General features: G+C 30.2%; 1 protein-coding gene across 2 annotated transcripts in view; it reads right to left on the reverse strand.

Moving 5' to 3' along the window:
- LOC145258109 (small ribosomal subunit protein uS8A-like) overlaps positions 1–13,966 on the reverse strand; it is a 25,459-nt gene continuing 11,493 nt past the window's right edge. For both annotated transcript variants that reach the window (XM_080115850.1, XM_080115851.1), the window contains exons 4-5: positions 5,778–5,863; positions 1–124 (exon numbers count right to left, since the gene is read on the reverse strand). In XM_080115850.1, coding sequence (XP_079971976.1) covers positions 31–124; positions 5,778–5,863 — 180 coding nt within the window. In that variant the 3' untranslated portion in view covers positions 1–30. The remainder of the gene's footprint in view (positions 125–5,777; positions 5,864–13,966) is intronic.

Consider the following 13,966-nt stretch of genomic DNA (forward strand, 5'->3'; position numbering starts at 1 on the left):
TGATGTGATGAATTTTTATTTACACTTCATTTAAAAGAAGTATCCCAAAATTTTGCCACCAAGATGTTTTCTTCTGGCTTCTTCATGGTCCAAGATACCTCCAGAAGTGGTCAATACTAAAAACCTGCAAAAACAAGGAAAATGGTTTTCACCTTTGAATTATATATATATATATATATATATATATATATATATATATATATAAAAAAAAAAAAAAAAAACAAACAAACAAAATTGTCAGTCCAGCTAGTAGTATATTTAAAAATTATTAACAAGCCAGGGATGCAGGGTCTCCCCTCCACGAATGAAAAGTTTACTTTCATCATAACCAATGTTTGTACAAAATTATAAAAAAAAATCAAAGGGTTATTAAAGAAAAAGTGCGAACAGACAAATAGGATCGAATTACTAGGTCCAATCCATTTGTCGGTTGGGGACTAAAAACTAAACCATTCCCTACAAAAATTGCACAAAGAACTTGTTAGAAAGAGAAAATGCTAAGCACACACACCCAGAAACAGCTGACTGTGCATTAAAATAATATTTTAAAGTTTTATTTTTTTAATTCCAATAGTCAATTAATAGTAAAAAAATAAAATAAAAAATCTAACAATGCAAGAAATACAACCAAAATTTAATGAATAAATCTATAATTAAATATTACAGAAAAGAGGAAAAACATGTTTATAAAAATTTCTATACGTAAAATGATTACCTGTTTCTTTACATGGCTAATTGCACTTTATTATTTTTAACCAAATAAATTTGACTTAAATGTTCCAATAGTTATAAAAATAGAATTGACAAATTTAAATTCAATCCACAGAAAATAATGTCCGACAGATAATGATGGTGAATACAAAGATATATTCCCCAATTATTTTTTTAATTATCCGTCAGTTAATGTTGCATCCGGCCCTTCCTGAATGACTCATGAGGGAGCCAGCCGTACACAGGGATGCAGAAAATGATTGTGAAAACCTTTCATAAAGTAATTAACACAAAAAAAAAACAAAAGAAAACGCTTAAATTTTTTTTTTTTATATGTTGGATTATGCAAGTCTACAATTTAATTGCACAAGAAAAATAAAGGCTAAAGAATATGAACATAAATTTCATGTAAATTTATTTAAATATCAAACCCACATTTGAACAAAAGGAAGTTTTTTTTTGTTGGGGGAGGGGGGGGGGTTATTACAATCTAATTTGATTTTTTTTTGTGTGTTAAAAATACAAATAGGACAAACAATACAAGATCAGTTTAATTTTCTTTTCCATAATATGGACCATCTGTTGAGATCCCAAAATCCAAACTTCAAAATCATATATCATGAAATAAGAGCCACCAGAACAACCTATCACGAAACCGGCCAAACATATTGGACAAAACTGTTTTATAAATGAGACAGAATTGGAAAAGTCGCCAAAAATACACCAAGAACTTCTATTGTAAAAAAAAAAAAAAAAAAAAAACTGGATAGGCACGCCAAGTATTTTCTGGGTGAATTCACTCAGAACTAAGGCTCACTCCACTGGAATTAGGAGAGAATTATAATGGCTACTCAAGGTCAAGGATTGATAAATGCTTTGATCACAGCAATGACAAGTGCAGGTTCTGCCACGCAGAATTAGAGTGGGAGTCATCTGACATCTAGCTGAAAGATTTTGCTGGGGGACAACTACTATGGAGTGTGTAAATATCTCCACAGGACAATCCGCAAAAAGTTAAATATCAAATGTAAAAGAAAAAAATGAGAACATGTTTACCAGCAAGAACAGTTGGAAATAAGTCAGACACCATCCACTATGACTATGCAATCCCTACAGCTACGTGCTGAGTTCAATCCTGAACGAAGGCAATGAAAAAGTAACATTCAAAACAGAGAATCAGCAACTATGTCCCAAAGCCTAGCTGGAGTCCGAACACGGTACCCCCGTAATAATAATAAAGGGTTGGGTTCGAGACTCCTAACAAACGGTTCCTCAGTTCAATACAAAACACCTGACGAAGGCCGGAGGGCAAAACGGCCGAAACGTTGTGACAATAACAACCAAGATGAGGAAGTCAGTCCGACAATCTCAATCAATGAAAACACCTCATCTCAAAAATACGATCCAATATCCATTTTGTACTGAAGATCTCCAGAAAAAAAAAAAATTCACTTAATTTGATCTAGTAGTTTTTTGTTTATTTTTTTTTTTTACAGCAGAAAAACATTTTTATAACAGCACGTTGAAGATAGAAATCTTTGAATTTTTTTAACACGCCACGGGGAGATAACTCAGGTTTAAAGTGACGACACTCCCTCCCCATCTTCAATACTAGCTTTTCTTCCTAAAAATCAAACCTTTTCCTCGGTATCATAAATTGCTTTTTTGCTGTACAAAAAAACTACTTTACGAAATTAAGTGAAATTTTTTTCGGAGAACTTCATTCCATAATGGATATGTACAATTTTATTTTTATTTTCATTTTTTTAATGTCTTGATTAAACTGTACAAGTACCTTCAAATTAAATTAAAAAAAGCTGAGGCAAAAACAAAAATTCAGAGATGGTTACATCTCCAGTTAAAAATGCTACATAGAAAAAGTGGAGAGGATTACTGATTGCTTCTTCATTTTGATGATTTAAAAATCAATAAAATAATTCTAAAAAGACAATGAATTGATTTCTTTTCATTTGTAGACAGTTTTATAATTTATATTAAAATTACCAACATTAAAAGCAAAAGTCATTTCAACCAATGAACTTTACAAAACTATGGCGTGCTAACATAAGTTTACCTACAATAGGATTTTTTAAATAAAATTTGGAAACTTAAATTCATTTTTTTTTTTCTTTGGTAAAATAACCAGCCAGACTCATTCATATTTGCACAGATTTGATTTTATAGAGATTGCAAACAAATTTAGAATAAAATTTAATTAGAACATATGATGTAATTTTGAGAGGTGGAGATATTAAATCACAATTAGATCTTAAGCACGCGCACACACACACACGCGTTCAAACCGGGGGGGGGGGGGGTTTACATAATTGTTGAATTTTTTGTATCTCGTTTTGTCCGACAGATAATGATGGTGAATCTATAGATATATTCACCATTTATATATATTATATCTATCAGTTAATGTTGCATCCGGCCCTTCCTGAATGACTCATGAGGGAGTCAGCCGTACACAGGGATGCAAAAGATTGCTGAAAATCTTTTATAAATGGTGTAGTTTTTTTATAAACGCAACCTTTTTGGGATTGATTAATGCAATTTACTAATAGCTGAGAATGGGTAAAATCCATATCTTCCACAACAATTCTAAGATGCGTGCATTCAATATGCATGTTTAGGGAGAACTTTTTTTTTTCATCTACATATATTCTAACAAAATTGTTTTTCTTCATCCACATATATTCTAATAATTTTTTTTTTTTTTTCATTCACATATATTCTAACAAACTGTCATATGTTGAAGTCTTTCAGATGTGTCAGCCTATGGGGCGGGGCATGTATTCCAACTTTTTCGTGCACATTTTTTACATTGAAGCATTGCTTTGATAAATATATTTGATAATCGTTAATTATTTTAAGGGAAATACAGTTGGAAAATTAGCCAAAATAATTTATTTTGGTTTCTCTACTCTTGATAACATATTTGCTTAAAAAATAAAAATAAATAAAAAGAGAATTCTTTAAATCGCCATGCGCGAAACTTTTTCAGACGAGATGAAGTTAAAATGAATAAAATAGCGCGAAGCACCCCAACCCCATACACCAATTGGTTTCCATTTATCTTCAGACAAGAAGATTTTGAGCTTAAATGTAGTTTTAATAATTTAATGACCAAATACTGTGATAATCAACACATCTTTCAGAAATTTAAAATAGTTTATACAAAGAGTAGACGAAAAAAAAAAAAAAAAAAAAAAAAAAAAGCAGGAATGCTAATTTGGCACAACTAGTAGAAAAAATGTCATCAGTAATGGTGTGTGAGCCACAAAAGATCGTTTAAGATACTAAGATATGTCAAAAGCAAATTTTGTAATGCAACACATCAAGAAGCTAATTGACAATATATACACATTTATATTAATGTGTTGCTATGGAGAAAATGTATACAAACATAATTGATCTTTTCCTTGTAATTCCTGTCGCGCCTATTGACAAATGGATGCTTCAACAGGATGCTTTACAGAGTACCATTCTTAACAAGGGTGGACTGCACCAGGTCAGTTGAGAACACAAAATATAGATATTTGGCTAATACGAGATGAGGTTATTGAGAAAATTATCAACGGCTGAACGATTTGGGGACAATTTTACCCTGCTGAGGGGGGGGGGGGGGGCACAGTTATCATGGAAGATCTGTTCTGGCAAAAATTTACTTTCACCATGACTAATGTTTGTGTAAAAAAAAAAAAAAAAAAAAAAAAAAAAAAATCCAAAAAGTGTGAACAGAGTGAATTATCAGAACCCATAAGAAAAAGTAGTATACAAAGAAAATAATGTCCGACAGATAATGATGGTGAATCTAAAGATATATTCACCAATTATTTTTTTTAATTATCCATCAGTTAATGTTGCATCCGGCCCTTCCTGAATGACTCATGAGGGAGCCAGCCGTACACAGGGATGCAGAAAACAAATCTTGTAACAAAGTTTTTTTATAGAGGTAGAAGGAAAAATAATTTCAAAACTATGTGTAGAGGAATGATGTATTTTATACACAAATAAAAATCAGTAATATATAAAAAGCATGTAGAATAATTATAAGCGTAATCAAATTAAATTTTTAAATGCAAATCTAAAATGCTTTTTAGCAATAAACCCCCTCCCATTTGTTCCAGTACTTAACTCATTATTTTTGTAATTTAAAAATAAGTTTGACATGTACCCCCCCCCCCCCCGTGAATACTAGTTCTTACTAAGTACAATATATTTAATAAACAAATTAAACTCAATACCATGAAAAAAAAAAAAAAGTCTATGTTAAGTATGCATGTCAATAAAAGTTTTTTTTATTGTTTTTTTTTTTTTAAATAATTCTATCTTATCCATTCTGAGTAAAAAAGATACAAAAACTACACTCATGCTGGAGGTTTTGGATTAATCCTTTTAGTACACAAAGACTACTTTGACATGGATGATAAGAACATGTCCGAGGGATCCATCTTATTGTTTACAAATCAGACGCTTACAAATAAAATTCATGCACAAACTAAATTACTTTTTTTGTTATTTACAATTAAACATTGAATTAAAAAGATCAAAAGTTTAGAGAAAATAATCATGTCCGACAGATAATGATGGTGAAATATTCACCAATTTTTAAAAATTATCCATCAGTTAATGTTGCATCCGGCCCTTCCTGAATGACTCATGAGGGAGCCAGCCGTACACAGGGATGCAAAAAAGAAATCTGGAAAACTTTATGATTGACTATAATGAATCCATCTTAAAATTAACAAGGTTTATATATGTTAAAATAGTTAAAGCATAAAATATCAGTTCACATCTACACAATTTTTCTTGGAAAATCAATTTATCATTACAAATGATCCAAGGTAGCACAGTTGAAAAGTATAAAACACTGAAGATTCTAAAAACGCAAACTCTAGCAGTAATAACTGGAGTTAGATATATTTATAATATATACACACTACTAGTATAAAATAAATTTCATCCCAACCGTGAAGAGTATTGGACAAGTCTAACAATACGATGCAGTAAGAATAGAGGTATGAAAATAGAAATAAAGTCACGTTAAAATAGAAACTTACCCAAACTGCCTAGAAGGAAGTAAATTATTCGTCCATTTTTCTAATTCACTCAATCTTATGTCAAAACGGGGACTGATCACACCACACTGAAAAAGAAAAAATTGTAAAGAATGTAAGAATCTAAAAATTGATTTTTAAAATGAAAAGCTTTAAAATTATATTTCAAAGCAAATGAAATTTAAATGGGCAAATAAATTGTACAACACATTTATAAATTTCATTGAAAACAGAAAGGAAAAAAAAAAAGAAAAGAAAATTGTATTATTTGAATTCATCGGACTACTGTTCTCATCTTAAGTGTTATTTTCACGTTTCGATTGATGTAACCACCGACCTTCTTCAGGTAGATCTCTTCTAACTTGGGAATTTGGACGGAATTTTGAGTGGAACCCTTTATTTACTTCACAGGGGTAGCATGCTCTTGTTTTGTCAGCCATGATTGGATCCTAAGTGATTCACAATTGTATTTTTCGGTTACCCACACGGAGGATTGAACCTTCAGGAGAATATCACGTTTTACAATCGATTTTTTCCAAGTCTTCTAAACATTGCGTCACAGATCCTTGCGGACAATTTTAGATGCTTTAAACTTATTTTTATTTCTAGTTGTAAATATCACTTAACGTATATCCATCTCTCTCATATATATATATATATATATATATATATTATTATTATTGCCTGTATATATTATCTATTGTTTATTAATCATATTATTAATATTTTTACTTATTACTTGTATATATTATAATTACTGGTTCCCATATAGTATTATAAGCAATAATATAATATATATATATAGATATATATATATACTAGCTGTACCCTGCTACGCGTTGCAGTGGCTCAATTTGGTGTAATGGAAAAATTTAATAAAAGAGAAAATGCATCCACTGCAAAAAGTGAAAAAGAAGGCGAAACTGAAAAAAATGGTGCTCTTGCAGAATTTGATCTGGATCCTCGAGAGTTTCTGTCAATCATTCATGTTTTGAACTTGACCAACAATCAGTGGATGAAGCCGAACGTAGCAAAAATGTTGAAACGCTAAATGCTTTTTTTTTGTTGTTTTAAAAAATGTGATTTAGTAATTAATATTTGGTTGATGATGGGGGAGGGGGGAGGTTACTATACACAGATTCGAAAAAGTCATCCAAAAACAAATAAATGAAAGCAAAGGTATGGTAATTTACGTTTCTACCTAATTGGATAACTGTTTAGTGTTTTTATGTAATGTAAAATGTTTAATTGGCTCAAAAAACAGAAATGGTCGCGAATTCTGTTGAATACGTTAAGTTTGGGAAAGTAAGTTGAAAACTAAAAACTATACAAAACAGTGTCTGAAACTCACCAAACATATGTTACCATGACATAGGCTGGCATAATGGATAGGTTTCTGACAGTATTTTGTATAGTTTTTTTAGTTTTAACTCACTTTCTCTAACTTAAAGTAATCAACAGTATCCACCACCATTTGTAGCTTTCAAATACACCAATAAACACTGTTTTTCGAGCCGACTAAACGTTACATTAAATGAAAAGGGTTTATATTACTAAACACAGATACAAAGAAGTTGTCAAAAAATAAATATATAACAAATAAATGTTATCAAAGGCAAGAAAAGTGTTCTACCTAACTGGATAAGATTTTAGTGTTTTTATGTAATGTATAATCGGTTCAAAAACATTCAATGTTTATCGGTATATCTGAAAAATACAAATGGCGGCAGACTGTATCGAACATGTTAAGTTTGGGGAAATTTTGGGAAAATGAGTTTAAACTAAAAATACTGTTAGGAACTCACTCAATATATGTTACCATGATGTATGCTGGCATATAATCGGTGGTTTTAAACTTTTGCTTGATACAGGTGACGACTTTTAAAAACCCCTTTTAGTGATTACCTGGTGTGAGGATATTTGTACAACGGCAAATCTGCTAAAAAAAATCCGGTATTATTTTACTTTAAGGCCGGTTTCACGTTCATATATAACGAAATATTCTATTGTAGATTTCGGTGTGCTAAAAACGAATCTGCAAACCGTTTACGTAGCAAAAAAAAAGTTTTCATGACATTCATGAAATTACTTTTTCGAAAAGTGGGTGATCACTTTTCAATGTAAATTTAACTTAGAATGAGCACCCACTTTCTGGCCACCCGAGAGAGGGGCATTTTTCTGTTTCTTGGCTAAAAAGTTTTTTGTTTTATTTCTTTTGCATGGTAATAACCCCTGAACTCTGGGACTATTTTCCATTTAACAGCCGTAGCCTTCGTTTACGCTATGCGTAAGCATAAACGAAAGCTGTTTAGCCAATAAACATGGGAAAAAATCCCCCCTCTCTCAGGTGGCTAGAAAGTGGGTGCTCATTTTAAGTTAAATTTACATGGAAAAGTGATCGCCACTTTTTCGAAAAAGTAATTTCTTCATATCATAAAAACTATTTTTTTGTGACGGAAACGGTTTGCAGATTCGTTTTTAGCACACCAAAATCTACAAAAAAAATTTTGTTATTTACGAACGTCAGACGCACAGCCCTTAATGGAAAATTATATCAAAAATCCGGGGAAAATAGTTTTCAATAAAAACAGCAAATGAATTCGATAGAAAAAAAATGGATGCTATTTTTTTTTTTCTTTCTGTGTGTTTCTTGGCTTAAAAGTCTTTTTGTTTGATTTCTTTTGCATGGTATTAACCCCTGAACTCTGGGACTATTTTCCATTTCACAGACGTAGCCTTTGTTTATGCTATGCGTGAGCATAAACAAAAACCGTTAAATATGCATTCGCGTACCAAACTGCCTTGTCAAAAAAAACCTTTAAGCCAATAAACACGAAAATAAATGCCCCTTCCTCAGGTGGCCAGAAAGTGGGTGCTCATTTTAAAAATTTCTTCAGATCATGAAAACTATTTTGATACTCCTTGGGCGTTAAGTTCCATGGCGACCCGCAGAATTATTTAATGGTCGTTCCCTTAGTACCCCCCCCCTAGTCAAGGCTAACGCATGCGCACGTAACATTTTTTATTTATTTACTTACGTGGTGGAGTTTCTATACTGATAGTTTTTTTTGAAATTTTTTCACTGGATTATTATTGATTGAACACTAACCAGATTATGAAAAAAAATTGAAAAAAAAAAAAAAAAAAAAAAAAAAAAAAAATCATTTCAACATTTGAAAGGGATACTCACTTTTTAGTTACCACGTTCTGGTAAATCGGTCACTTTTTATTTATTTTTTTTTTTCTAAATACGGAAGTGTCTTCGGGAGATATAAAATGGTCGCATGTTGACGAAGCAATGTATCGGGAGGCGTACGGGATTAAAAATTATTGGTAAATTTTTAGATTAGGTCCACCTCCTCAATTTTCTTTTAAATGACGACTTGAGATGGTTTTCGACTATGCTGAATACGAAAATCGCATCGAAATTTTGCAGAAATAAGTAGTTATCAAGATATAAAAAGTTGTATTATGCATTGTAATCTTTGGCGGCCATCTTTTTTACGTGTGTGTATTTGTTTATGGCGCGTGTGCACGTAAAAAGATGGCCGCCGAAGAATACAATGCATAATACAACTATTTATTTCCGCAAAATTTCAATGCAATTTGCGTGTTCAGCATACTCGGAAACCTATAAATGTCGTCATTGAAAGGAAAATTGTGGAGGTGGACCTAATCTAAAAAAATACCAAATTATTAAACATTTCTCCAGCATGTTAGTGAAATTTATAATACTTTAAAAAAATTAAAAAGAAACAAAACAAAAGTTTTGAAAAAAAACTCACCTTTCACAAAAACAATTTAAAAAAAAAAAAAAAAAAAAAAAAAAACACAAACTGACTAAATAAGTAAAAAAAAAAAAAATAATTAAAAATCTCCAAACTTTATTTTCATGAAAACAAAAAAAAAAAGTCCTGTTCTCTCTATTTTTTTTTCTTTGAGAAACAAATATATTTCTGACTTACAAATGCGGTAGAGACTCATTATTTTTACTTTCTATGGTTTTGATATACCGCGTTTTTATTGCTTACAAAATGGGTGACTGATTTATCAGAACGTTGTAACTAAAAAGTGAGCACCACTTTCAAATGTCGAAATAATGATTTCTTTTTTACATTTTTTTTTTTTAATAATCTGTTTAATTAGTGTCCAATCAATAATAATCCAGTGAAAAAAAATTCCAAAAACCTATAAGTATAGAAATTAAGCATGGGAGTAATGTTTGTACAACAACGTAACGTCGCCTTTCGCACTTTTACAAACATTTTAAAAAAAAATTAACTAAACCATTTATTGCTAATTTGTCACGTGTACAAACATTTATTTATTTACGTAGGCTTAACTCCTTTCATGAATAAGAAAAGTTTTACTCTTTAAGAATAATAAAAGGAAAAAGTTACTGAACATTTATAAAAGGACTTCTTTTCATGAAGGCCAGAGGAATAGTTGGCCGAAAATTCGTGAAACAACAACAATAAATAAAAATGGTGCTAATGCAGAGAGCCGCGCTATTTTTTAAATCATATTTCCACGTTTAAATAACGTTTTACGATGTTTTTTTTTTTTTTTTTTTTTTTATTTAATCAATTGTAAGGTTAAAGTACAGAATAGGTACAAAACATTCTCTCCTCCACATGTTAAGAATGGCCTTTTAAATAACATTATTTCAGCACGGATCAATAAGTGCATTAGTATCGTAAAGTTTAATCACTACATTACTTCATCAGCTATTTTTATTTGGTAGTTTAAATCAAGTTAAATACAAATGTTTAAACTAAGTTAAATACAAATGTTTAAACTAAGTTAAATACAAATGTTTAAACTAAGTTAAATACAAATGTTTAAACTAAGTTAAATACAAATGTTTAAACTAAGTTAAATACAAATGTTTAAACTAAGTTAAATACAAATGTTTAAACTAAGTTAAATACAAATGTTTAAACTAAGTTAAATACAAATGTTTAAACTAAGTTAAATACAAATGTTTAAACTAAGTTAAATACAAATGTTTAAACTAAGTTAAATACAAATGTTTAAACTAAGTTAAATACAAATGTTTAAACTAAGTTAAATACAAATGTTTAAACTAAGTTAAATACAAATGTTTAAACTAAGTTAAATACAAATGTTTAAACTAAGTTAAATACAAATGTGAATGCAGCTGCTAAAGTCGGCGATTCCCCGATAAAAAAAAAGAAAAAAAAAAGAGTAAATCTGGTAAAAAGGAGACATACACAAAAGACTAACACATTTTTAGCAAAATAACTATTTCCGCTCGAACAATGTGCACAAATGAACTTATGCATGTGCATTGCGTAAACATCAGTGTGCAAAACAAAGGACATAACAATGCGTTAGGCTTGTAAACGTAAAAAAAAAGGAAGATGATGGCAGACATGATTGTTTTTCATTGAAAGTGTATTAACGAAGGTTTAAAAAAAAATTTTTTTTTTAATGGAACAGAACATACAAGGCGGCCATAGTGGATAATTGTTTGAAAATAAATGAATCCGATATTTTGAAAACCTGGTGATCGTAAGCAGACAGTCATTCAAATTGGTCGGACTTGGTAAGTAGGTACGGGCAATTTAATGGTTTTTTCGGTAGGTGGGGGTGGGAATGTTTTTGAACGCCAGCTAATCGTAATTTTTTTTTAAATTTTCGATTACTTTTTTTTTTTTTTTTGTGTTTGAAAGACTATGGTTTAAAGTTAATTTCTCCAAGAAAAACTCTGAAATAAAAAAAATACATGGAATAATTGTAACTAAAATCTGAAAAATCCTACATTTCACATAAAAATTCATTATGACAAAGATCGGTGTCCATTTATGAATCTGCGATATTACGACCTGGGAAGTATGCAAAAACGTTTCAGAATCTAACCCCGATGCAAAAAGCCTTTCACGGACATATACAAATGCTTGCGCCATTTTGCCTGATCTTAAATGGAACATATACATTAAACCCGTTGCCAAGGCCGCTGGAAAAACGGTGGGATCCTTCTATCGATCCAGTAGATCGATCACTGCTGATAAAATTCTCTATATAAGAGCCAGGTACATCCAAGAATGGAGTACTAGCAGTATCAGAATTTTTGTAGGAATTTTTGACACCCCTAACACGAAACTGCGAATACAATATAAAAATCTCGTAATTTCTCTGTTAAAAGTGGGTTATTTATTTTCTTTATGGATTATACTTCCAAAATAAACTATTACAGTTGTTTTAAAAGTAATAAAAATATTTTTTTTTTTTTTTAAAAACAGTAATGAATTTTCCGAACTCAATATTTTTCAATTTTTAAACTTTAAAAATCTATCAAAATTTTTCTATTGATTCTATTTTTATGATATTTTCAGGGTCAATGTGAAATTTTATGTTCTTTCCAATAAACCGAATATAATATTTTAGACAAACGTTTTTATATATCACAAATTGAAGAGAAAAGGTCAATAAATAATATATTCAAATTTAAAAAATCAAAAAAAAAAATCCCTTTTTTAGAAATTTACCTGTAAAGTCCGAAGTTTAAAACCTTATTTTATAAGAACACATTGTTTTTGTTTTTTTTTAAATGAAACCTTGGTCCTTGCTCCTTTAATTGAAAAAAAAATTAGGGCTTGAATTACAGTTTTCGAGGAGTTATAAGCTTGGAAAGACGGGGTCGAATAATTCACGCCTCTCATTTTGAAATGTCTATTAAAAAGTAAATAATTAATTTATGTCGTGGAGTTTTATATATCACAAATTGAAGAGAAAAGGTCAATAAATAATATATTCAAATTTTAAAAAAAAAAAAAAAAAAAAAAAAAAAAAAAAAAAATCGCTTTTTTTAGAAGTTTACCTGTAAAGTCCGAAGTTGAAAACCTTTAAAAAAAAAAAAAAAAAAAAAAAAAAAAAAAAAAAACAACACGTTGTTTTTTTTTTTTTTTTTTTTTTAAATAAAACCTTGGTCCTTGCTCCTTTAATTGAAAAAAAAAAATTAGGGCTTGAATTACATTTTTCGAGGAGTTATAAGCTTGGAAAGATGGGGTGGAATTATTCACTATTTTCACGAAATTTCTGACACTGCTAATGGAGTACTAGAAAGGACTTGTCCTGCCTTGATAGAGTTCAAAATAGACTTCGTAGCCTTGTGGGGGGATGTCCTTTTCTCTTCCCTGCAGCCTCTTTATCACAGAAGAGATGTTGCGAGTTTGTCTGCTTTCTCGTTATTTTCATGGCAAGTGCTCGGCTGAGCTCCATTCTATGACCTCCCCCCCCTCGCCAAACTTTCACAAGAAACACCTGTCTAGAAGAAAACACTATCGCTAATTTCCCCCACTCTTTATCTGTGCCTACACCTAAACAGATTCCATGAACAAAGCTTCTTTCTTAGAACTGTACGCCTATGGAATTGTCTTCAGTTTTTCTGCTTTTCAGCGGACTATAATATGGTTGTCTTCAAGTCTAACGTAAACAAGTTTTTGTCAAGCCATTCCATATAAGTTAACAAATTTACCAAATCTCCATTACTAACGGTTACTATATTGTCCAATTTCTACTGTACACTCTTTAACCCTTATCCTCGAGTGGCCTTGATTAGTGGTGATGCCTAAACTTGTTTGTAATATACCGAATTTTACTGGGTTTGTATAATTCAGTAAATCTCCATATACCAATAAATTTTAAGCCAAAAATTTAAGAAAATCAACGAATAGTATTATTAAAAGATATTAAATGGCTAAAGTTTTTTTTTGTGGTAACGTCTTATGACAGGTTTTAAATGATATGAAAATTAGGTGATATATAAATATTTAAAGAAGCTCCCGACAAAGATGCGCCCGGGATAAATGTTTTCACATGTTTTATTTCCTTTAAGCTTCAAGAATGAAAATATACTTTAAAATCTTAATTTGTTAAATAATCAGCTTCAAGATTAAAAAAAAGAAAATACTTTAAAATCTTAATTTGTTAAATAATCAGCTTCAAGATTAAAAAAAAGAAAATACTTTAAAATCTTAATTTGTTAAATAATCAGCTTCAAGATTAAAAAAAAGAAAATACTTTAAAATCTTAATTTGTTAAATAATCAGCTTCAAGATTAAAAAAAAAAATACTTTAAAATCTTAATTTGTTGAATAAGCTAGCTTAGCCCTTTTCTGTATCTGCTTAATTAATAAATCATAGATGCATTTTAGGGTTTACCAAAA

This window comes from Euprymna scolopes, chromosome 33, assembly GCF_053919585.1.
Source record: "Euprymna scolopes isolate OS-2025 chromosome 33, ASM5391958v1, whole genome shotgun sequence".
NCBI lineage: Eukaryota > Metazoa > Mollusca > Cephalopoda > Sepiida > Sepiolidae > Euprymna > Euprymna scolopes.